Genomic DNA, 24721 nt, shown 5'->3' with positions numbered 1-24721 from the left:
CTCATTCCTGATTGGACAGTGTCCACATGTAATAAGTGTTAAATATTAGGGCATGACACTATCCTGCCTAATCAGAACATTGACTATACTGGCAATAATTGGTTCAGGGATGGGCAAATGAACCAAGTCAAGACAATCAGACCCAGTTGGCACTAGTCATCACAGTGTGGCTTGAAAACCAATAAAGAGTTATTTTTTTCCATCATAAGCCTGAACTCACATGATAAAAACCTGCCTATGAATGAGTTAACACAGAGTGAGACTAACCTGAGAGACATGAAATGAGAATTTAGGTTCTGATTACATCATTTGGACCATTGTTACAAGCCAGTAAATTCCCCTTTTCTGCTTAAGTCAGCTTACGTTAGGTTTTCTGTCACTTGTAACTAAAGGATTTCTGAGCAATTAAAGTTTCCCACCAACAGTTGACAGCTTCCACTCTTGTCACTCTATAATTCATTCTGTATATAGCAGCCAGCGTGATCATTTTATACTTTTCTATGAAGCATGTTTAAAAATAAATAGGAAACAGAGCATGTAACATCTCTGCCTAAAACCCTTTTATGGATTCCCATTACACTTAAAATAAACTACTTACCATGCATGACCCATAAAAATCTAACTGCTCCTCCCTGATCTTTCCAGCTTCGCCTTACTCCTGTCTCCTCTTTACTTACTACCCTGCATCTAAGATGGCTTTCCTTTGAGTTTCTACAATACACCAAAATCTCATACCTCAGAGATTTTGTTCCCTCTATCTGAAATACTCCTCTGGACCCTTTGGCTGGCTGGCTGCTCCTTCATGTTTTGGGTTCAATTGTCACTTCCTTAAAAAGGGTTTCTTGGGCAGGGCGCAGTGGCTCACGCCTGTAATCCCAGCACTTTGGGAGGCCGAGGTGGGTGGATCATAAGGTCGGGAGATCAAGACCATCCTGGCCAACACGGTAAAACCTCGTCTCTACTAAAAATACAAAAATTAGCTGGGCATAATGGTGTGTGCCTGTCGTCCCAGCACTAGGGAGGCTGAGGCAGGAGAATCGCTTGAACCTGGGAGGGGGAGGTTGCAGTGAGCCAAGATCGCGTCATTGCACTCCAGCCTGGGCGACAGAGCTAGACTCCGTCTCAAAAAAAAAGGGGGGCTTTCTTGGACTACTCATTCTAAAGTGGATCCCCTTTGTTATCCTCTCATAGTTGCCCTTTTGTTTTCCTTCATAGCATTTATCATGTGTTATTAAGTATATATTTGTGAATATGGTCAACCAAATTTTGTTTAATGTTGTTTGTTTAATGTTGGAATCCCTCACCAAACTTACATTCCACAAAGGCAGAGCCCATATCTGTTCTGTTCACCATCATATACCAAGTGCCTTACAGAATGCCTGGAACATAGTAGACACTCAACAAATATTCATTGAATGAATGAGTGAATGACACTAGGCTTAGATACTAGCTTAAAATAACAGACGAAGAATCCTAATTTCATTAAAAGTAGGACCAGCTTTACAGACCAGTGGGAGATGCAGGCTACAGGGAGAACACATGGAATTCCAGAATCATGAACCATCTGGAAGGGGCTGTGGACACATATGAAGTATGTGTCTAAAGCTTCAGTCTAAAGCTTCAGGATCAATTTTGGGAGCCAGATGTTCTTCATTTAAGGGCAAAAGACCAGAGAATCAAGGTAACTGAAAAATACAGCACAGCCTAGATCCAAAGAATGAACTGGGAGCTCTTACTTAGAAATAAGACTCAATCTCTGAAAGTTCCACTATATCTTCAAAGCTGTGCCAACCTAAATCTACCTGAAGTTTCTGTTTCTTTATTTGATATTCTAGGCAGAGTTAGAGCTAGAGAAAGAAAACTGTTTTCTGAGTTAGGTAGATCAAACCAATCTTTGGTTAACCATTTAAGTCACTCATTTTTTTGCACTTGGCTATTTTATTTCCCTTGTTTCCTACCATAATTTCCATTTGAAATGTTTAAATTCTCTTTTGACTCTTTTTAGGAGAAAAGGTATGTTTTCCAACTATACTTCAGCCATCATGAGTTCGTGTCAGAGATCAGCTATAATGGCAATGATAGCAAACTAGCTCAAGAACCTGGAGCTTTTGGGTAGGGAGATAGAATGAAAACCCAAAAGGAAACCTTCTTTCTTAGGCTATACCTTAAATCAGATTTTCTCAGTGCTTTTTGTCTCTCCCTATAGTACCAGTTTAATGTCAAATAACTGCTCTTTCACTGATTAACCAAATGTATCAAAAATTTTTTTAAGTTTATCACCATGGTTCTTTTTTTTTTTTTTTTTTTTTTGAGATGGAGTCTCGCTCTGTTGCCCAGACTGGAGTGCAGTGGCGCAATCTTGGCTCACCGCAATCTCCACATGCCGAGTTTAAGCAATCCTCCTGCCTCAGCCTCCCGAGTAGCTGGGACTACAGGCGCATGCCACCACACCCAGCTAATTTTTGTATTTTTAGTAGAGACGGGGTTACACTGTGTTGGCCAGGCTGGTCTCAAACTCCTGATCTCGTGATCCACCTGCCTCGGCCTCCCAAAGTGCTGGGATTACAGGCATGAGCCACCACACCCAGCCATCACCGTGGTTTTTATATTTTATATTTGTAAATAAGATTTCTAAGATAATTTTCCACAGTTTCAGGACTCAATAGATTTTATTTTCATTACAATATAGCAAAAATAGTAAGCAACAGACTTTTATTGCTAATAATACTTAGTAAAAATGGAAATGTGTCAATGCTTTGCTTATTTCATGAAGTCAACACATTTGTTCACAATATGCTTTGCTGTGACTATTTTCAAAGAAAATACATCTGAGGTTAGACTGCTGGAAATTTTAAATAATCTAATTGTATGACAGCATCTTAGGATGGGTAGAAAGTACCAAACATTGGCTGGGTGCAGTGGCTTATGCCTGTAATCCCAGCACTTTGGGAGGCCAAGGCAGGAGGATCACTTGAGCCCAGGAGTTCGAGACCAACCTGGGCAATATGGTGAAACCCTGTCTCTGCTATTAAAATAAATTTTAAAAATATATTTAAAAATTTTTTAAATGCCATTGTACTAATTATTATTCTTGTGTATTAAACAGAAGACTTCTCATCGCCTACTCCCTGCCCAATATTAGTATTGTGAAGCCTAGCAAAAAAAAAAAAAAAAAAAAAAAAGGAGGCCTATGGGTGATTGTTTTGATTCATAGGACCCTAGGGAGGCTCTGTTTAGGAATAATATTGTTAATCTTTTCACAATATTGGTTGGTTATATAAAGAAAAATTACAAAATTGAGAAAATGATATTTTTAAACATAAGTACCAACTTACTCTTTTTCATGTTTCGCAAAATTTTCAAACTCTACAAAAGTAAAGAAAGGGAAAATGTTAGTTTTTTTTCCTGTGAAACTTGAAATACTTTAATCAAGTAGAAATATAGACAAGTGAAAAGAATTTAATTTCCTTAAAAATAGCCATGAAAATGTACAAAGTTGTTTTTCCATCTTGCCATTTTTAATTCAGTGCAAAACCTCTACTTGATTTTATCTTGCTATTTATATCACCCATGCAAGTATCACACTACATATTTTGAAATAATAGTATCAGAGGATGAGCGCAGTGGCTCACACCTGTAATCCTGGCACTTTGAGAGGCCAAGGCAGGAGGATTGTTTGAGCTCAGGAGTTCAGGACCATCTTGGGCAACATAGCAAGACCCCTATCCCCACAAAAAGTAAAAAAAATATTAGCTGAGTGTGGTAGCAGCTACTGGGGAGGCTGAGGCAGGAGGTCTGCTTGATCCCAGGAGTTCAAGGCTACAGTGAGCTCTGATCCCACCACTGTGTTCCAGCCTGGGCGACAGAGTGAGAACATGTCTTTCAAAAAAGATTAATAAATTTTGTTGTTGTTGTTGTTGTTGTTGTTGTTGAGATGGAGTCTCGCTCTGTCGCCCAGGCTGGAGTGCAGTGGCGTGATCTCAGCTCACTGCAACCTCCGCCTCCCGGGTTCAAGCGATCCTTCTGCCTCAGCCTCCTGAGTAGCTGGGACTACAGGCGCCTGCCACCATGCCTGGCTAATTTTTTGTATTTTTAGTAAAGACAGGGTTTCACCATATTGGCCAGGCTGGTCTCGAACTCCTGACCTCGTGACCCACCCGCCTTGGCCTTCCAAAGTGCTGGGATTACAGGCGTGAGCCACCGCGCCCAGCCAATAAATTTATTTTTAATTATGCTATCAGAGTATTGACGGGGAGCAGTGGAGTGCTGGCAAAGTGGCTCATGCCTGTAATTCCAGCACTTTGGGAGGCTCAAGTGGGAGGTTCCCTTGAGGCCAGGGAGTTCAAGACCAGACTGGGCAACATGGTGAGACCCCATCTCTCCCAAAAATTTTAAAAAGCCAGGCATGGTGGTGCAGACCTGTGTTCCCAGCCACTCAAAAGGCTGATGCAGGAGGATCACTTGAGTCCAGGAGGTCAAGGCTGCAGTCAGCCATATTTATGCCACTGCACTCTAGCGTGGGCAACAGAGCAAGATCCTGTCTAAAAAAGAAAGAAAGAGAAAGAGAGAGAGAGGAAGGGAAGTGAAGGGAGAAGGGAAGGGAAGGGAAGGGAAGGGACTCAGAGGGGTAGAGGGGATGAAATTCCCACTTCTCTCCTTTATTAGGACCATTTCAGAATCCACAATGGCTTCTGAATATATCCATGATACACAGCCATTTCCATTCTAGCCAAGAATTTTTGCCAGTCATATTCTATATTCAATTTACTAAGGCCACCTTCCATACTGTTAGCCATATTTCCTTCCCCCACTTTTATGGTGGAGTCTCTAATTTATCTCTTCAAGGAAGCTACCCAAATTTCTTCTTTACTCCACATTTCTTCAGCATGTATGTTTTTAATCTGCTTCATGGCATCTTATTCTTCTTGATAATTTTCATGTTTCTCAAAGGTGTTCTGTTCCAGCAGATTAACTATACTGTTTTTAAGGGCAAATAGTTATCCTTTATGACATTTCTGTTTTCCTAACACCTAACAGAAATGTGCTCTTCCATGGAATAGATATTTAATAAATTATTTATTTGTAACATTTTTAGTTATTTTTTTAAAAATAGATGATTTATTTACAAGTCAGGAAATCCTAGTAAAAATGCTCCCATCCTTGTCTTCAATCTACTACTCAGTTTCTAATGCTCCTCCTGTAGATAACCACTGTTAGTTTTTTATCCTCTGTAGTTAGTATCCTTCCAGAGTTACTTATGAATATATAAGTAAATACACATATGTATCATATTCCTTTTTTTAAGTAAAAGTTAATAAATTATATATAAATATATTGAGAAAGTCCTAATTCTTCTTTAGCTGCACAGTATTCCATTTGTATGGATATAACATGATTTATGATTCATTTAATCAGTTCCCCTAACAATTAACACTATTAATTATGTTGTTTCCAGTCATCTGCTCTTACAGATAATGCTGCAATGAATACTTGGTATACATGTCATTTCATGTGTATGCAAGCATATTTGTAGGATAAATTTCACTTCTAGTGGCTCACACCTGTAATCCCAGCACTTTGGGAGGCCAAGGCAGGAGGATCGCTTGAGTCCATTAGTTGGCAACATAGGAGACCCCATCCTGGACAACATAGCAAGACCCCATCTCTAATTTAAAAAAAAAAATTGTAAAAAGAAGTTGTACCGCTTGACATTCTCACCAACAACATTGAGTGTGCTTATTTCCCCATAGCCTCCCTAACAGAGAGTGTAATCAAACTTTTGGAATTTACCATTCTGATAGATGAAAAGCAATATGTCGCTGTGGTTTTAATTTGTAATTTTTTCATTATGAATGAAATTGAACATATCAAATGTATAAAGGGCATACCATGCTCATTTATTTTCTTCAAACCATCTGATCACCTATTTTTGCCCATTTTTATTTGGGGGTTATTATTTTCTATGAATTTCTAACAGTTCTTTATCTATTAGAGTAATAACCCCTTTGGCTGTGGTGCCAGTTGCAGATTTTTTTTCCTCCAATTTGTTCTTTGTCTTTTGATTTTTAAGGTGATTGTTTTACCATGCATACATTTTCTCTTTTATTTAGCTGAATTTATCTATCTCTTTTCTTACGGCCTCCGGATTTTGAGTAAGTTATAAAGGTCATTCACACTCCCAGGTTATAAAAGACTTTCCAAGCTTCTTTAGGTCTTCTATGGATTGAAGGTTTTTTTGTTTGTTTGTTTGTTTAACATTTTAATCGTTTAGCGACTTAGAATTTATCCTGGTATAGATGTAGGGAATAGACCCTGCTTTTTTTCAGGTGGTTATTTGATCCAACAACAGTTATTAAACCATCCATCTTTATCCCCTGATTTTGAGATACCACCTTCATTATATACTAAATTTCTACATATATTTGGATCTGTTTCAGAACTTTCCCTTTTACTCTGCTCGTATATGTTTCTTTTTATGCACTAATATGCCATTTTATATTTATATTTAAATTTTTGAGATGACGTCTCACTCTCACCCAGGCTGGAGTACAGTGGCACAATCTCTGCAGTCTCCACCTTCCAGGCTCGACCAATCCTCCCACCTCAGCCTCCTGAGTAGCTGGGACCGCAGGCACACACCACCATGCCTGGCTAATTTTTTGTATTTTTGGTAGAGACGGGATTTTGCCATGTTGCCCAGGCTGGTCTCGAATCCTGAGCTCAAGTGATCTGCCCACCTTGGCCTCCCAAAGGCTGGGATTACAGGCATGAGCCATCATGCTGGGCCTATCATGCCATTTTAATTGAGGCTTTGCCATATTCGAATATCTGCTAAGGTGACTCTCTTTCATTGCTTTTCTTATTTATTTTTATTTTTAAGAATTATTTTAGAAAGACATTTATCTAAACTATTTTTATTTATTATTTATTTGCAGGTTTCTGATTAGTCCTGCTTCCCCCTACTCCCATATGAACTTTGAATTCAGTTTATCTAGTTCCAGAAATAAACAAGTTGGTAGTTTCATTGGGCATCTTTTACATTTATAAATCAACCTTAGGGAGAAGTAGATTTTTTTCTTCATTTATTTTTATTTTTATTTTTTAATTTTTATTTTAGCTTCAGGGGTATGTGTGCCAGTTTGTTATATAGGTAAACTGCGTGTCACAAGGGTTTGCTGTACAGATAATTTTGTCACCCAGGTAATAAGCATAGTACCCAATAGGTATTTTTTCTGATCCTCTCCCTCTGACAAATGCCTCTTTAAGTTGTATTTTTTCTTCTTTTTGGTTTCCTTCTATTAATTTTGACTGTTATAATATCAACAATTAGTTTTAGTAAAGATATTTAATCTAATTTTCCATCTTAATGCTGGGGAGGGGGAAACTTTCAGTAAAGGAAAGCTTCTGGCATGTTTCCCAAAACTCTTATCTTCTTTACCTTACTCCTTGTGAAACTTTTTCCAGGAGTCTTCAGTGTCTGTTTTGAAGATGTTGAATTTTCCATGGTGTCAGGATAGCTAGTAGAATATGTTTCTATAGATTGGGCCTGCATACCTTAAAAAAAAAAAAAAGGAGAAAAACATGTTCCATTGCATACCTTCTTAAGCCTTCATGTTACATATAATAAATTGTTAGCTTGGCTTTTTTAGGCATTATTTTGACTATATATTAAGGGCTTTTAAAATGTATTCTTTTGTGTAATCATTTTTGTACCTTTCCATTTAGGTCCTACTTTATTGTTAATCTTTTAACATTTTCATTTTTATGATTTTTTTGAGAGAAAGTGCACCACTTACAATCTTCATCGGCAAGAAAGAAGGACTCTAGAGTTCTTTCTGGGAGAGGAGGTGGGGGAGAAGAACGATCTTGATGTAGTTCTGTGATAAGAAAGTATACAATAAACCAGAGAAATCCATCAATTAAAAGTCATAAGTCAACACCCTTTTCTCTTTGTATAATTTTTTAATCAATCAATCTTAACTGACAATCACCAAATAAAATATTATCTGAAAAATGACTGGAGCCTCAAGAACTTTGTTTTTCTACCTTATTAGCCAATGAGCCTATGATTCATCAAAAATGTATAGCTCACTTCAGAAGTATTCTCCCAAAGACACTGAAACCGAATATAATCAAGCTTCTAGATCTAACAACCGTTTTGCATGAAATATTGGGGATAGAGGAACATGTTAAATAAAACCATTGTGATACAATTAGCCAAATCTAGAATGTTAAGCAGTATTTTAAGACAAATGACCCACTCTCTTCAACAAATAAATGATATGAAAAGTATAGAAAGGAGAACGGTTATATATTTAAAAAGAAAATATTAAAAAAAGAAGGGAGAACTGTTACAGATTTCAAAAGACAGATTTAAGAAGACAAACTTACAAACCAAATGAAATGTTTAGATTTTGTTTGAATCCAGATTTGAATAAACCAACTGTAAAAAGACATTTTTGAGACAATTGAAAACTGAACAGTCTGGATATTAGTTACTATTAAGTTATTATTATTAATTGTATTGGTGTGATAAGGTAGGTTTTAAATGTGTGTTTGAAATTTTCCATGATGAAGATTTTCAGTAATGGACATATTTTCCCATGATGTAAACTTCTAAAGATACAGATGGTATTCTACTGACATAAGCATTTAATTATATGGTGCTGAGTATTATTATTATATTAATTCCTTTTGAAAATGAAAATGCAGTAAAGTACAAGAGGTTCACATGTCATTGGTCATTGGGTTTGTTTAGTCCTTAGAATTTGTCTTATCAATAAATTGTCTTATTTCTTACATGCTGGGTAATACACGTGTAGTACTTATTTCTAGCACCTAATAAAATAACTGGCATACAGTAGGCATTTAATAAATACTTAATAACTACTCTGAAGTAGTTCATCATCTTCCAGTTTGCTGTTAGGGGATATTCTGAAAACTAAAGTTGTTCATTAACAGTATTCCAGTAAATATTTCCCTAAAATTCCATTTCATCTTAATACTCCCCTAACAAAGAACCCATAATGCCTGTTACTACATTAAATCTAAATTCCTCTGCCTAACTTTGGGTGTATGTGGTAAAATACACATAAGATTTGCCATTAGTGACATTTAGCACATTCACAGTATTGTACAACCATCACCACTATTTAGTTCCAGAATACTTTTTATCACCCTAGAAGGAAATTCTGCACCCATTAAGTCATCACTCCCTATTTTCCTCTTTCCCCCAGCCCTTGGCAATCACTAATCTGCTTCTATCTTTATGGATCTGTCTATTCTGGATATTTCATGTGACTAGCTTTTTTAAGTCCTTCAGAATCTTGCCCCACATCTTATTTACCCAAATTTATTTTCTGTATTTCACAAACTAGAATATCTATTGCAATAAAAAATAACCTACTCACCATTTCTCCATACACATCATGCTCATTTCTACCTTTGAGTCATTGGTAGGCTGATCCCTGCTGCTGGAATTCCCTCCTTTTTTCTCTCTGTCTATACAAATTATTTAAAGTTCTTTCTTCCACTCAGCAAAAACTTTCCTAACCACTCCAGTGATGCCATCCTGTTTTCCCAGACTCCTGGTGATTACAGTCAGTGCCACACAGATTATCACTTAGTGGTTCCATGTGAGTATTAATTTTATCTACTCTATTTGAATATAAGCATTAAGTAGTACTCTTTCTCATACATCCTGCCTATTCTAACCCTGTGTAAGGTTCACAGAAGTTGCTTAATAAAATGCTTATTTAATGATTAATAAAAATTATAATTGATAATATTTAATGAGGACTTATTTGACAAATACTAAGCTAAAAGCTTTATAACATTATCGTATTCAATCCTCATAAAAATTATCTAAGGGATTCTATTCTTTTATAAATGAGAAAAATAGATGGAGAAAGTATGTAATTTAACCAAGTTTATGCATGTTGATAATTCATCATAGACCAGGGATGTGACTTACAGCCTATCTGACTCTAAAGCCCTTGTTTTTGTTGTCATGTTTTGTTTTGTTTTGTTTTGTTTTTGAGATGGAGTCTCGCTCTGTCACCCAGGCTGGAGTGCAGTGGTGCAATCTCAGCTCACTGCAACCTCCACCTCCCAGGTTCAAGCGATTCTCCTGCCTCAGCCTCCCCAGTAGCTGGGACTACAGGCGCCCGCCACCACACCCAGCTAATTTTTGTATTTTTAGTAGAGACAGGGTTTCACCATGTTGGCCAGGATGGTCTCGATCTCTTGACCTCGTGATCCACCAGCTTTGGCCTCCCAAAGTGCTGGGATTACAGGTGTGAGCCACTGCACCTGGCCTGTTGTCATGTTTTTTAGAGACAGCATCTTGCTCTGTCATACAGGCTGGGTGCAGTGGTGCCATTATAGCTCACTGCAGCCTCAAATTCCTGGCAAAGCCCATGTTTTTTAACCTTTATATTATCTGTATATGTATTTGAATAATATGACAATATGAATAAATATGTTAAGGGCAACTACCACTTGTGATAATGTAAACAAAGTACCTGGAAGTGCCCAATAAATGTTAGTTTTTGTTCTTCAATGCATGAAGCAGGCAAAGCTCAGGCGAGTACTGGAGAGGCAACAGCAAATTAAAGAATTAAGTGGCCAGAAATAATTTTTTGAATCACACTGTTAACAGTGGGAAAATCTCTATAGTGGAAAAGCTGCAAAGTTTTAAAAGATTCTCTCTGAAATAATTTTTAAATGGTTATATATTAAGGAGCAGAATTCTAAAATCCTGTCTTCACCTTGCTCTTAACAAAATTTCTAGTCTGGGAAAGCCAGAAATAAATCAATAAATACTGTAAGCTATTATGGGAACCAAGTAACTTCCTGAAGTGAATTACTCTAAACTTAACGAACCATTCTTCCAATCTCAGGGCTAAATGTCATCTAAAGCCAAGAGAAATTTTTACCTGATTTAGGACTTCGGAGTTTTACACTCTAAAAGAAAAAAAGAAAGGAAAAGTGAAAGAAGAATATGTATACAAATTATACAAACTCAAAGCAAAAAATGGCATTTTTGAAATTATATTTAATATAGCTGTAGAGATAATTATGAAATGTAGACCCTATTTTTCCTAATTTGTAAATGTGCTGAATTATGAAATGGCATCTTTCACTCTTACAATGATTTTTATATCCCATGGCAATTAGTCCTAAATTGATCCCCTTCTGACTTATTTCTGTCCCACCTAAAACATTTCCCTGAAAATTTAATTAGAGGTAAGTTGCGGAAATTGAAGTTACTTCATAACATTGGAAAGAGTGATTTTTCTTTCCTCTGGGAGTTGTTAAGATAAATATATGTGCCTATTATTAATGACAATAATAATTACTAGTACATTAGAATTATAATTTGAAAGGCAGAGAATATTTGCCTATCAGCATTGCAATTGTAGGTACTTTAAAATGTTTAATTATTTTTCCGATCTCTCAAATTTTAAGAGAATTGGTTCACAGAATATATAGAAATGCATAACATTTTTAGATACACTTCTATTTTTCCTCCAGAAGCAGGACACACCTACTTTCAATAATTATTTTCTATTTAATCCACAAACCCCTCCCACCCCCATCTCTGACTTTACCATCAACCACACTATTCCAAAAGGTTTATCTTAAGTAATATGCACACCTGTCATTCTCTATAACATATTATCACAGCTAACATCATACAGCCTACCAAATGACTACAGTGAACAAACTTCCTACTTAAGTATGAAACATTTATTTTTGCCTTAACCTTCAAGAATCAGCTCAAATGTTTCCTCTTTCACTAAATCTTCCTTGATCACTTCCAACCTGGAGGCATCTCCTACACTTGAAATTCTTTATCTTTCAGATGACATTGATCATATTTGCTTTGTTATAATAAATATAGGCAAAAATAAGATTTGTACACATCCTATATCTCTACTACTAGACAAGAAGCTTCTTACAGGCAAGAATTGTGTCTTATACATCCTTTTTATCCCAACATCCTCTAGGACATTGTTCTATATTTAGTATGTGCTTAGGATTTATTGACTGATGGGTGTTAAAAGTACAAGGAGTAGAACTGTAGTCTATTGAATCAAAATGAGTAGAGTCATTAAAAAATTATTGACCTTGCTTGGTCTAAGTCTCACAGAGTCATCAAATTTCTTTGGTTCGGATGTTCCACCCCATTCCAGTGATGTTCCAATTTTTACCTTCACAGCTGAGGATAAGGATTTGGGAACATTTGGTGAGAATTCTCCTGGAAGAAAGTGCATATGGTTCAGTTCTTAGGAGTAGTATTCTTTTAGACATCAAATGTTGCTCAGCAAATAGTACATAAAACATTGAAAGGACCTGAGAAGTAATCTAGTTAATTCACACTTCATTTTATTTTTTGAGACAGGGTCTTGCTCTGTCACCCAGACTGGAGTGCAGTGGCACAATCATGGCTTACTGCAGCCCCCAACTCCTGGGCTCAAGTGATCCTCTCGCCTCCACCATCCAAGCAGTTGGGACTACACATGCATGCTGCCATTGCTCTGCTAAATTAAAAAAAAATTTAGAGATGAGGTCTCACTATGTTGCACAGGCTAGTCTTGAACTCCTGGCCTCAATGAACTCCTCAAACTCAAGGCTCACACATCAGCTTCCCAAAGTACTGGAATTAAAGGCATGAGCCACCATGCCCGACCTACACTTTATTTTATACTTACTGAACTGTACTCACCAGCTTCCTCAACCACAATAAATGATTCAGGTGTCCGTACAGGAAGTGGAGGGGGGATTTCATCATCTATCCTTGGAGCAGTTGCTATCCAAAATGTCAGAAATATTGTAACAATTGTTAATTAGAACAATCCAAAGGAAATTCTTATATTCTAATATTAAATATAAATTTACCATAATTTATATTTAAATTCCATTGAAGCAACATTATCAGTAAAGTTGGCACTTGTTCATTCAAGGAAAAGGCAAAATAAATTATCTTAAGGTACAAACCCAGGAGGTTTTTGCTTATTCTTTAACATTTATTGTTTGTTTTAAAAGCTCAAAAGTAGGGCTGGGTGCGGTGGCTCACGCCTGTAATCCCAGCACTTTGGGAGGCTGAGGCAGGCAGATCACAAGGTTAGGAGATCGAGACCATCCTGGCTAACATGGTGAAACCCCGTCTCTACTAAAAACACAAAACATTAGCCGGGCGTGGTGGCGGGTGCCTGTAGTCCCAGCTACTCGGGAGGCTGAGGCGGGAGAATGGCGTGGAACCCGGGAGGTGGAGCTTGCAGTGAGCCAAGATTGCACCACTGCCCTCCAGCCTGGGTGTCAGCAGGAGACTCCGTCTCAAAAAATAAATAATAATAATAAATAAAAGCTCAAAAGCATTTTGATTGAGTCACGGTGTATCAGTTAACATAAAACATATTAATTTTGGAAGCTTTGAATTATCTTCTACATAACTTTTGTTTTACATAGACTATATAATAAAGCATTATAAAGTGCTTTGACATGTAAAAGGTTCAGTTATACATTAGGTAAAATCATAAAGATTTCAGTATCTCTTCATTCTATACAAAATCCAAGAATATGGGTATTTTTCCATTTTACAAAACAACAGTATAGGATAGTCTTCTGTATTTCTATACGAACATTGTTTTTATTAAACATTTTAAATGGTATTACAAGAAACTGCCACCAGATGGCACATGACGATATTGTTACAATCCCTGAAAATAAGGGTATGTTTTTATTAATTAATTTTTTTTTGAGACGGAGTCTCGCTCTGTTTTTTAATGATGCAGATGCTCAGAGAAGTTTAAGGTATTTTGAGTATCTAAGAAAAGAAAATACATTTAAATGGTTAAAAATGTATAAAATAATCTAATCACAGAAGGAACTTCTTAGATCCAGATAAGATATTTTTGCAACAAAGCTACAAATGATCTACACAACTATTTATTAAGAAACTCTACAATAAATAATATTATAGATCAAAAGTTTTCTCCACCTCCTATCTATGTAGAATGTGCTTTACAAATTATTTGATGATATACCTAAGAGAGTTAAACTTGTTCTTTGCTTTCCCTCATCATCTTCCACATCAAATTATTGTCATCATCTCTAACAGGATGCTCATTTCTACTTTCAAACTAATCAGTAAAACAGAACAATATGCATTATATGCAAAAATACACAATTATAAAAGAGATAAAACATGAAAGTAAAGGTATACATAAGATAAAATTTTTACACAAAATACTAAACGTGTATTGTCATCTACGAAATTACTACAAAAGAGCAAGAAATCAGGTTCTCCCCTTCCAACTTCTGCAGGAAGAGAATTCAATTTTTAGCAATATGTTCAACTCACTTTAGCCACATAATTGTGCAACAAAAATTCTGGGTGCTATTGATCAAATTTTTTTCTGCTCTTCCTTTGGAAGCTGCTTCTATATGTTGAGTAAATTCTGAAGCTAGGTGTGGTGGCTTGCACCTGTAATCCCAGCACTTTGGGAGGCCAAGGTGGGAGGATTGTTTGAGGCCAGATTTTCGAGACCAGGCTGGGCAACATACCAAGACCCCATTTCTAAAAAAAAAAAAATTAGCCAGGCATGGTGGCGTGTCCCTGTGGTCCCAGCTACTTGGGAGGCTGAGGTGGGAGGATTGGTTGAGCCCAGGACATCAAGGCTGCAATGAGTAATGTTCACACCACTGCACTCCAGCATGGGCAACATAGTGAGATTCTGTTTCAAAAAATATTTTAAAAAAACAGTATATTGTGGGCCTTTGATATACATTTCTAGAAATGAGGCGTGCCTTCTTTAGAAGCACTCCTGCTGGTACAGATCCTGTACCAGATCTTGATTGCCTCCATTGTTGCCTGTTTCATGGAATATTATGTTTGATGTTGCTATTTTCAACTTATTACAGCATTAAAACACTCCTGGAATGTATTTATTTGAGGAGTAGCAGGAAGAAGAAAGAGAAGGAAGCAGGCTAGGCGTGGTGGCTCATGCCTGTAATCTCAGCACTTTGGGAGGCCGAGGCAGGCAGATCATGAAGTCAAGAGATCAAGACCATCCTGGCCAACATGGTGAAACTCCATCTCTGCTAAAAATACAAAAATTAGCCGGGCATGGTGGTGCGCGCCTGTAATCCCAGCTACTCGGGAGGCTGAGGCAGGAGAATTGCTTGAACTCTGGAAGCAGAAGTTGCATTGAGCCAAGATTGCACCACTGCCCTCCAGCCTGGGTGACAGAGCGAGACTCCATCTCAAAAAAAAAAGAGAAAAAAGAAAGAGAAGAAGCAGAGGAGAAGAGGGAAGAGGAGAAGAAACCAAATATTCTACAGAAACAAAGTGAAATCTAAAATTCTATGCAAACTTTAAAAAATAACTTACCTAGTACAGCTGACTCTTGGTTCAATAGTGGGGAAATATTGGTTGGAGAATTCAGTGATAAAGAATCATGTGAATTGTAATAAGAGAAGAGGGATGTAGAGGATGTTGGCAACAAAGAAGAAGGAAAAACAGTTCCATCTTGCTTCTCAGGTAAATCAAGAGACATCTTAGAACTGGTACCACTTGGAGGCCGTGATGAAAAATAAGGATCTTCCACTAAAGGTATGTAAGAATATACACCAAGAGCACTAGAGTCATGGTGCTTTACATTAGAGGCATTACATATTTGGTGTTTAGAGTCATATGGCAGTGAATAATTCAGTTCTGCCAAAGAAACATGCATTACTTTTTCAGCCTGCATCTCTACAAAACAAGAATCATGTGGCTGAGATTCCAAATAAGAAAAGTTTTCCTTGCTGTCCACCTCCTTGGTTTCTCTCTGCTGTATCAACTCAAAAGGAGTTGATTTGGTCCGTGTTATTGGCACCTTTGAATTAAAATATCTTCCTGCTGCATTTACAGGTTTAGAATTAGAACATCCCTCAAACAAAAGAGAGCCCAAATCCAAACTTTGATGCTTCTGAAGAGGCTCCCCAACTATTGGAAATGCCTTTGTCTGCCGTTTCATGGTTGTGTCAGCATTTTTGTCAAAATCGTAATTTAGCTCCAGAAAGTCAAAAGAAGTGCTTGATTTAGCAGGGTGCAAAACTAGCTCTTCCTTTGCACTTATTTCAGAAGTCCTAAAGTCAAAGGAAGAAGATTCTTTGTTTTCCATTTTTGTCCTTTGTTGGTTCATCATTTTTGCTGCTTTTATGGTACTAAAACAAAAAGAAAGCGTAATGATGACACCATACCCTAAACAGGACTCTTCCTAGCATCACAATGATGTATAAGCATGAGATTCATCTCCCAGACACAATTAGTCAACGTTTAGATATATAAAATTGTACTCACCTTTTTGGTAAATTAGGAGAATAAGAGTCTGCTTGGAGAGTGTGATTTTGCTCAGGAATACAATACTTTGCTTGACTCTTTAAAAGAAATAAGTCAGAGGCTGGTTTTCAGTGAAGCAATGTCAATAAGATATTTTAATATTTAGAAGGCTGAAAAGTAATTTTTCAGGAAATAAAAAGATTTAAAATAATTCATGAAAGGGTTAGATTAGCTTCCAAAATATTGAACTCAGCAAGAACTCGTTCATATACTGAGATGACCAGAATAAAGGATTAATAGTGTTACAGAAACTAGAAAGGATTTGTGTATATCATCATCTTTTCAAATGTGGGAGTTTTAAAAATGTTCTTTGGTGGGTAACTTTAGTCTCAAAAACACTCTGCCTTTAGAAATTTCAGCATCTCAGCCCTTTACAGGTACTTATCAGGTCTCTGGACCTATTTCATCTTGTTCTACTCTTTTCCTCCTCACTATGCTCTAGGTATACCGGTTTTCTTGCCATTACTTTAGCATGCCAAACTTATTTCCAAGTCAAGGCTTTTACACTTACTATTCCCCCTGATTAATATATTTTTGCACCAAATTTTGCATGGCTGGCTCCTTCTAAGTAATTAGATCTCTGCTTAACTGTCATCTGCATAAGGAAACCTTCCCTGACCACCCAACCTAAAATAACACTTCTACCCCTGTCCAGCCACGCTCAATCTTCTTCTTTTTTAAGAGACAGGGCCTCGCTATATTGCCCAGTCTGGCCTCAAACTCCTGGGCTCAAGCAGTCCTCCTACCTCAGCCTCCCAAGTAGCTGGGACACTACAGATGTGTACCACAGTGCCTGGCTTCAATTTTTTTTTTTTTTTAATTAAGTTAGGGTCTTATTCTGTTATCCAGGCTAGAGTGCAGTGGCACAAACATGGCTCACTGCAGTGTCGACCTCCTGGGTTCAAGTGCTCCTCTCACCTCAGCTTCCCAATCCTTATTTTTTATAGCAATTATCATATTATGAAATGTGTTATTGTGGTTCATAGAATCTTAAAATACCATTGATTATAAAATATATCTTCATTTCAGAGATGTTAAAATCCATTTTGAACATCTCAATTGATGCAGAAAAAGCATTTGACAAAATTCATGTTAAAATCACTTAACAAAATAGGAATATAAGGAAATGTTCTCAACATGATAGAGGCCATATATGAAAACCCATAATTAACATCATATTCATACATGAAAGACTTAAAGCTTTTCCCCTAAGATCAAAAACAAGACAAGAATGCCAACTTTTACCACTTCTATTCAACATAGTACTGAAGTTCTAGCTAAAGTAATTTTTTAAATTAATTTTGTTCTTAGGCAAGAAAAAAAAAGCATTCAAATTGGAAAAAAAAGGCTGCGCACAGTGGCTCACGCCTGTAATCTCAGCACTTTGGGAGGCCGAGGTGGGTGGATCCCTTGAGGTCAGGAGTTCGAAACCAGCCTGACCAACATGGTGAAAGCCCGTCTCTACTAAAAATATAAAAATTAGCCAGGCATGTGGTGCACACCTGTAATCCCACCTATTCGGGAGGCTGAAGCAGGAGACTTGCTTGAGCCCAGGAGGCAGAGGTTGAAGTGAGCCGAGATCGTGCCACTGCATTCCAGCCTGGGCAACAGAGTGAGATTCTATCTCAAAAAAAAAAAAAAAAAAATGGAAAAAAAGGAAGTAAAATTATCTCTAGTCTCAGATGACATGATTTTATATATGGGATTCCACAAAAAATCTGCTAGAGCTAACAAATTCAAAGTTGCAGGATGTAAAATGAACACATAAAATGAGTTGCATTTCTATACATTAGCAATGAACAATCTGAAAAGAACATTAAGGAAACAGTTATATTTATAATGGCATCAAAAAGAATAAAATACTTAGGAATAGATTTAACCAAGGAGGCAAAAGACTTGTATACTGAAACTACAAAGATTTGCTGAAAGAAATTAAACAACATATAAATAAATAGACATTCAAAGTGATCTACAAATGCAATGCAATTCTTATCAAAAACCCAATGGCATTTTTACATAATTTGTTTAAAAAACAGACTAAAATTCATGGAATCTCAAGGGGCACTGAATAGTCAAAACAATCTTGAAAAAGAAGAGCAAAGTTGAATGACACACTACCTGATTTCAAAAATTGCAACAGAGCTACAGTAATTAAAACAGTGTGGTACTCACATAGTATAGACTAAAGACCAATGGAATAGAAGAGCTTTGAAAAAAAAACATTTACATATGGTGGGCAATCGATTTTTGACAAAAGTGCCAAGAAAATTCAATGGAGAAAGGAGAGTGTTTTCAATAAATGATTCTGGGAAAAACTGAATATACACATGCAAAAGAATGAAGTTGAGGCTGGGTGCGGTGGCTCATGCCTGTAATCCCAGCACTTTGGGAGGCCGAGGCGGGCAGATCACCTGAGGTCGGGAGTTTGAGACCAGCCTGACCAACATGGAGAAACCCCGTCTCTACTAAAAATACAAAATTAGCCAGGCATGGTGGCGCATGCCTGTAATCCCAGCTACTCAGGAGGCTGAGGCAGGAGAATCACTTGAACCCGGGAGGCGGAGGTTCCAGTGAGCCGAGATCATGCCATTGCCCTCCACCCTGGGCAGCAAGAATGAAACTCCGTCTCAAAGAAAAAAAAAAAAAAAGAGAATGAAGTTGGACCCTTATGATACAGAAATTAACTCAAAAATTGATCAAATACCTAAACATAACAAGTAAAATGTAAAACTCTTATAAGAAAATGGACAAGCTTCATGACATTGGATTTGGCAACGATTTCTTGGATAGGACACCAAAGGCACAAACAACAAAAGAATAATAGGAAAATTAGACTTCATTGAGATTTAAGACTTTTACACACCAAAGGACACAAAGGCAAAAAGGCAACCCATTGACTGAATGGAAAATGGTATTTGCAAATCACATATCTGATAAGGGATCAATATCCAGAATATATAGAGAACTCCTAAAACTCAACAACATGTAAACAACTCAATTTTTTTTTTTTGGTGGAGGGGGACAGTGTCACCCAGGCTAGAGTGCCGTGGTGCGATCTCGGCTCACTGCAGCCTCTGCCTCCTGGGTTCCAGCAATTCTCCTGCATCAGCCTCCCAAGTACCTGGGATTACAGGCACATGCCACCACACCTGGCTAATTTTTGTCTTTGTTGGAGAGACGGGATTTCACCATGTTGGCCAGGCTGATCTCGAACTCCTGACCTCAAGTGATCTGCCCGCCTCGGCCTCCCAAAGTGCTGGGATTACAGGCGTGAGCCACCGCATACAGCCTCAATTAAAAAATGAGCAAAATCTGGGCACCATGGCTCATGCTTGTAGTCTCAGCTACTGGGGAGTTTGAGGTGGGAGGATTCCTTGAGGCCAGGAGTTCGAGACTAGCCTGGGCAACATAATGAGACCCTGTCTCTAAAAAAAAAAAGTTAAAAAAAAAATTAGCTTGGTGTGGTAGTGCATACCTATAGTTTCAGCTACTCAGGAGCTGAAGTGGGAGGATCACTTAAGGCCCAGGAGTTTGAGGCTTCAGTGAGCCATGATGGTGCCACTGGACTGCAGCTTGAATGACAGAGCAAGACCCTGCCTAAAAAAAAAGTGGGGGTGGGTGGGGGAGGGCAAAGGACTTGAAGAGACATTTTTCCAAGAAGGATATACCACAGAAAGATGTTTAATCATTAGGAAAATATAAATCAAAATCACAATGAGATACCACTTCACACCTAATTAGGATGGCTGCCATCAAAAAAACAAAATAGGCCAGGCGTGGTGGTTCACGCCTGTAATCCCAGCACTTTGGGAGGCCGAGGCCGGCGGATCACGAGGTCAAGAGATTGAGACCATCCTGGCCAACATGGTGAAACCCCATCTCTACTAAAAATACAAAAATTATCTGGGCGTGGTGGCATGTGCTTGTAATCCCAGCTACTCGGGAGGCTGAGGCAGGAGAATCGCTTGAACCCAGGAGGCGGAGGTTGCATTGAGCCAAGATTGCGCCACTGCACTCCAGCCTGGCAACAGAGCGAGACTGCGTTCAAAAAACAAACAAACAAACAAACAAAAAACAGAAAATAAAAAGTGTTGGCCAGGATGTAGAGAAATTGGAATCCTTGTGTACTGTTGGTGGGAATGTAAAATGGCACAGCTGCTATGGAAAACAGTATGGCTGTTCTAAAAGAAAACTAAACATAGAATTACCACATGTAATTCCACTTCTGGGTTATACCCAAAGTAATTAAAAGCAGGGATACAAATATATATTTGTATACCTGTGGTCATCACAGCATTACAGCAGCCAAAAAGTGGAAGGAACTCAAGTATCCATTGATGGATGAATGGATAAACAAAACGTGTGCATGTGTGTGTGGTGTGTGTGTGTATAAACATATACAATGGAATATTATTCAGCCTTAATGAGTAAGAAAATTCTGACACATGTTACAACATGGATGAACCTTGAGGACATTACGCTAAGTGAAATAAGCCAGACACAAAAGGACAAATACTATATGATTCCACCCATATCAGGTACCTACAGTAGTCAAATTCATAGAGACAGAAAGTAAAATGATGGTTGCCAGGGGCCAATGGGAGGGGAGAATAGGGAGTTATTGTTTAATGGATACAGAGTGTCTGTTTAGAATAATGAAAGTTCCAGAAATAGTGATAGTCACTCAACATTGTGAATATACTTAATGCCACTATATTGTACACTTAAAAATGGCTAAAATAGTAAATTAAAATGATATATTATACCACAATAAAAATATTAATTGGAAAGTATCTCTTCCTTTTCTATTTCCTAGTATAGACTGTATAAAATTGGTGTTAATTCTTCCTTAACCATTTGATAGAATTCTCTAGTGAAACTATGTGGGCCTGAGATTTCTTTTTTGGGAGTTTTAAAATTACAAATTCAATTTTTCTAATCACTAAGGGGCTACTCAAATTATCTATGTCATGCCAAGTAAATTGTGTTAGATTGTGTTTGAGAAAATAATCCATTCTGGGCCGGGTGTGGTGACTCACGGCTGTAATCCTAGCACTTTGGGGGGCCAAGGCAGGAAAATCCCTTGAGCCCAGGAGTTCAAGATCAGCCTGGGCAACATAGCTCCTATTTCATTCCTGATATTGGTAATTTTTATTTTCTCCCTTTTTATCTGTGTCAGTTTTTAAAAAGGTTTGTCAATTTCATTGATCTTGTTAAAGAACGATTTTTTTTTTAATCTTTTAAAAAAAACAGGCTGGATGCCTTGGCTCACGCCTGTAATCCCAGCACTTTGGGAGGCCGAGGCAAGCAGATGGTCAGGAGTTCAAGACCAGCCTGGCCAACATGGCAAAACCCCATCTCTACAAAAATAGAAAAATTAGCTGGGCATGGTGGCACATACCTGTAGTCCCAGCTATTTGGGAGGCTAAGGCAGAAGAATTGCTTGAGCCTGGGAGGCGGAAGTTGCAGTGAGCCAAGATTGTGCCACTGCACTCCATCCTGGGTGATAGAGTGAAACTCTGTCTCAAAAAAACAAAAACAAACAAAAAACCAATTCTGATTTTTCTCTATTATTGTTTCCAATTTCATTGATATCTGCTCTTTATTTCTTTTTCTATATTCTTGGAGTGACAGCTTAGATTATTGAGACCTATACTGTTTTCTAATGGATGCACTTAGTGCTATAAAGGTCCCTCTCAGTACTGCTATAGCTTCTGTCTCATAAATTTTGGTATGTTGTATTTTCATTTTTGTTTAATTCAGTGTGTTTCTTTATTTCCTTTGAGACTTTCTCTTTGACCCAATAGATTATTTAGGAAAGTGTGGTTTGATTTCCAAGGATTTAGATACTTTTCCGTTACCTTTCTGTTACTGATTTTTTTCTTTTTTTAATTAATTAATTAATTTTTGAGACAGGGTCTTGCTCTGTCACCCAGGTTGGAGTGCAGTGGCACAATCACAGTTGATTGCAGCCTTGACCTCCCAGGCTCAAGCAATCCTCCTACCTCAGCCCCCTGAGTAGCTGGGACTACAGGCACATGCCATCACACCTGGCTGAGTTTTTAATTTTTGTAGAGACGGGGGTCCCCCTGTGTTACCCAGGATCATTTTGAACTCCTGGCCTCAAGGAATCCTCCCACCTTGGCCTCTCAAAGTGCTAGGATTACAAGCAAGAGCCACCATGCCCGGTCTCTGTTACTGATTTCTAATTTGATTCTATTGTGGTCAGAAAATATATTCTGTATAATTTCGGTTGTTATGTTTTGTTTTGTTTTGTTTTGTTTTGAGACAGAGTCTCGCTTTGTTGGCCAGGCTGGAGTGTAGTGATGCTATCTCGGCTCACTGCAACCTCCGCCTACTGGGTTCAAGTGATTCTCCTTCCTCAGCCCTCCATGTAACTGGGATTACAGGTGCCCACCACCACACCTGGCTAATTTTTGTATATTTAGTAGACATGGGGTTTGGCCAGGCTGGCCAGGCTGGTCTCAAATTCCTGACCTCATGTGATCCGTCTGCCTTGGCCTCCCAAAGTGCTGGGATTACAGGTGTGAGCTACTGCTCCCAGGCTAATTTCAATTTAAAAAAATTTTTCAAATTTTTCAGATTTTTATGGCTCAGGATATACTCTATCTTGATATATATTTCCATAAGCACTTTAAAAGAATGTGTATTCTTATTAGGTAGAGTGTTCTGTAAGTGTCAACTAGATTTTGTCAGTTAGTGGTGTTGAGTTCACCTATATCCTTGCTGGTTTTCTGTCCAGTTCTATCAAAATTGTTGAAAGAAGAATATTGAAGTCCCTGGCTATGACTGTGAATCATCTGTTTCTCTCCTTTAAGTTCTATGAGTTTTTCCTCACATATTTTGCAACTTAATTGTTTGGTCTATATACATTTAGGACTATTATGTCTTACTGGCAGATTGACCCTTTTATCATTATCTTTCCCTATCTCTAATAATTGTCTTTGCTCTGAAGTCTACTTTATCTGATATTAACATAGCCACTCCTGCTTTCCTTTGATTCATGTTTACATGATATATCTTTTTTCCATTCCTTTGTTTTTAGCCCTCTTATATATTTGAAGTGAGTTTCTCATAGACAACATATAGTTGAATTGTTTTTTAATTCTCTATGCCAATCTGGCAATTCACTCTACCACCAGTAAATATTGGTGTATTTAGGCTTATATGTTTAACGTAATTATTAATATGGTCAAGTTTCATTCTGCTATTTTATTTTTTGTTTTCTCTTTATTCTTTCTGTTTCTCGTTGCTCTTTTCTTTTTCCTGATGTTTTCTCTTTCCTGCATTTTTTAGAATTCCATTTTGATTTACCTATAGTGTGTTTTATTATATCTCTTTGTATAGCCTTTTTTTAGTCATGGCTCTAGATATAGATATAGATATATGGTATCACACTCTACTGGTGTTATCATTTTACCAGTTCAAGTGTGGAAGCCTTACCTTCCTTTATGTTTGTTACCATCCTCCTGTTATAATCATTTAAAATATTTCCTTTAATACGTCTAGAACAACATCAGTCAGTGTTATATTTGTACTTCAATTGTAAAACATAATTTATAAAACTCAAGAGGAGAAGGAAAGTTTATTATATTTACCCACGTTTGTTTATTATGTTCTTTCTTCCTTCTTTCATTCCCTTTCGGTTTAGAAAGCTTCCTTTGCCATTTTTTTAGGGTAGGTCTACTGGTAACAGATTATCTTAGTTTTTCTTCATCTGAGAATGTCTTGATTTCCCCTTCAGCCCTGAAGGATGTTTTCACTGTGTGTGAAACTCTGGATTGACAGTTATTTTCTTTCAGCACTTGGAAAATATTGTGCCACTTCCTTCTGACCTCTATGATTCCTAATGCAAAATCTGCTGTCATTCTAATTGTTTTCCTCCTACAGTTAAGGTGTCATCTTTTTCTGGCTGATTTCTAAAACTTTTTTGTTGTTTTTTTTTTCAGAAATTTAATTATGATGTATCTTCCAGTACTTTTTCAACCCTGCCCTTTCTCTTTTCTTTCTGGGGTTTTGATGACACAATGCTAGATTTTTTTTTTTTTGTCCCTTAGTTACCCTGCAGCTCTGCTTATTTTTTTTTCAGTCTATTTTATCACTGTTGCTCAGACTGGGCAATTTCTATTGTTCTACTTTTCAATTCATTAATTCTTTTTTCCATACCCTCTGTTCTGCTGTTGAACCCATCTATTTTGCTTCAGTTACTGTATTTTTAAGTTCTAAAATTTCCATTTGGTTCTCTTTATATCTTGTTTCTTTGCTGAGACTCTTTTTTTTTCTTTTTATGAGGCTTTGTATTTTTTAATT

At 37.5% G+C, this 24721-nt stretch overlaps 1 protein-coding gene across 9 annotated transcripts in view; it reads right to left on the bottom strand.

The window, feature by feature from the left end:
* Positions 1–24721, bottom strand: part of PTPN22 (protein tyrosine phosphatase non-receptor type 22) — a 57476-nt gene that overhangs the window by 8021 nt on the left and 24734 nt on the right. For 2 of the 9 annotated variants that reach the window (XM_054463559.2, XM_063651817.1), the window contains 8 exons: positions 16352–16428; positions 15398–16215; positions 12731–12814; positions 12132–12262; positions 10938–10965; positions 7797–7877; positions 7439–7554; positions 3336–3366 (listed from right to left, as the gene is read on the bottom strand). In XM_054463559.2, the coding sequence (XP_054319534.1) occupies positions 3336–3366; positions 7439–7554; positions 7797–7877; positions 10938–10965; positions 12132–12262; positions 12731–12814; positions 15398–16215; positions 16352–16428 (1366 nt within the window). Of the gene's footprint in view, positions 1–3335; positions 3367–4182; positions 5666–7438; positions 7555–7796; positions 7878–10937; positions 10966–12131; positions 12263–12730; positions 12815–15397; positions 16216–16351; positions 16429–24721 lie in introns of those variants that run through there. The other 7 variants (XM_054463587.2, XM_063651826.1, XM_054463569.2 and 4 more) reach the window with 6 other exon arrangements.

The sequence above is a fragment of the Pongo pygmaeus genome, chromosome 1 (genome assembly GCF_028885625.2).
Source record: "Pongo pygmaeus isolate AG05252 chromosome 1, NHGRI_mPonPyg2-v2.0_pri, whole genome shotgun sequence".
NCBI classification, from domain to species: Eukaryota; Metazoa; Chordata; class Mammalia; order Primates; family Hominidae; genus Pongo; species Pongo pygmaeus.
This window is presented reverse-complemented; position numbering and strand designations above follow the sequence as displayed.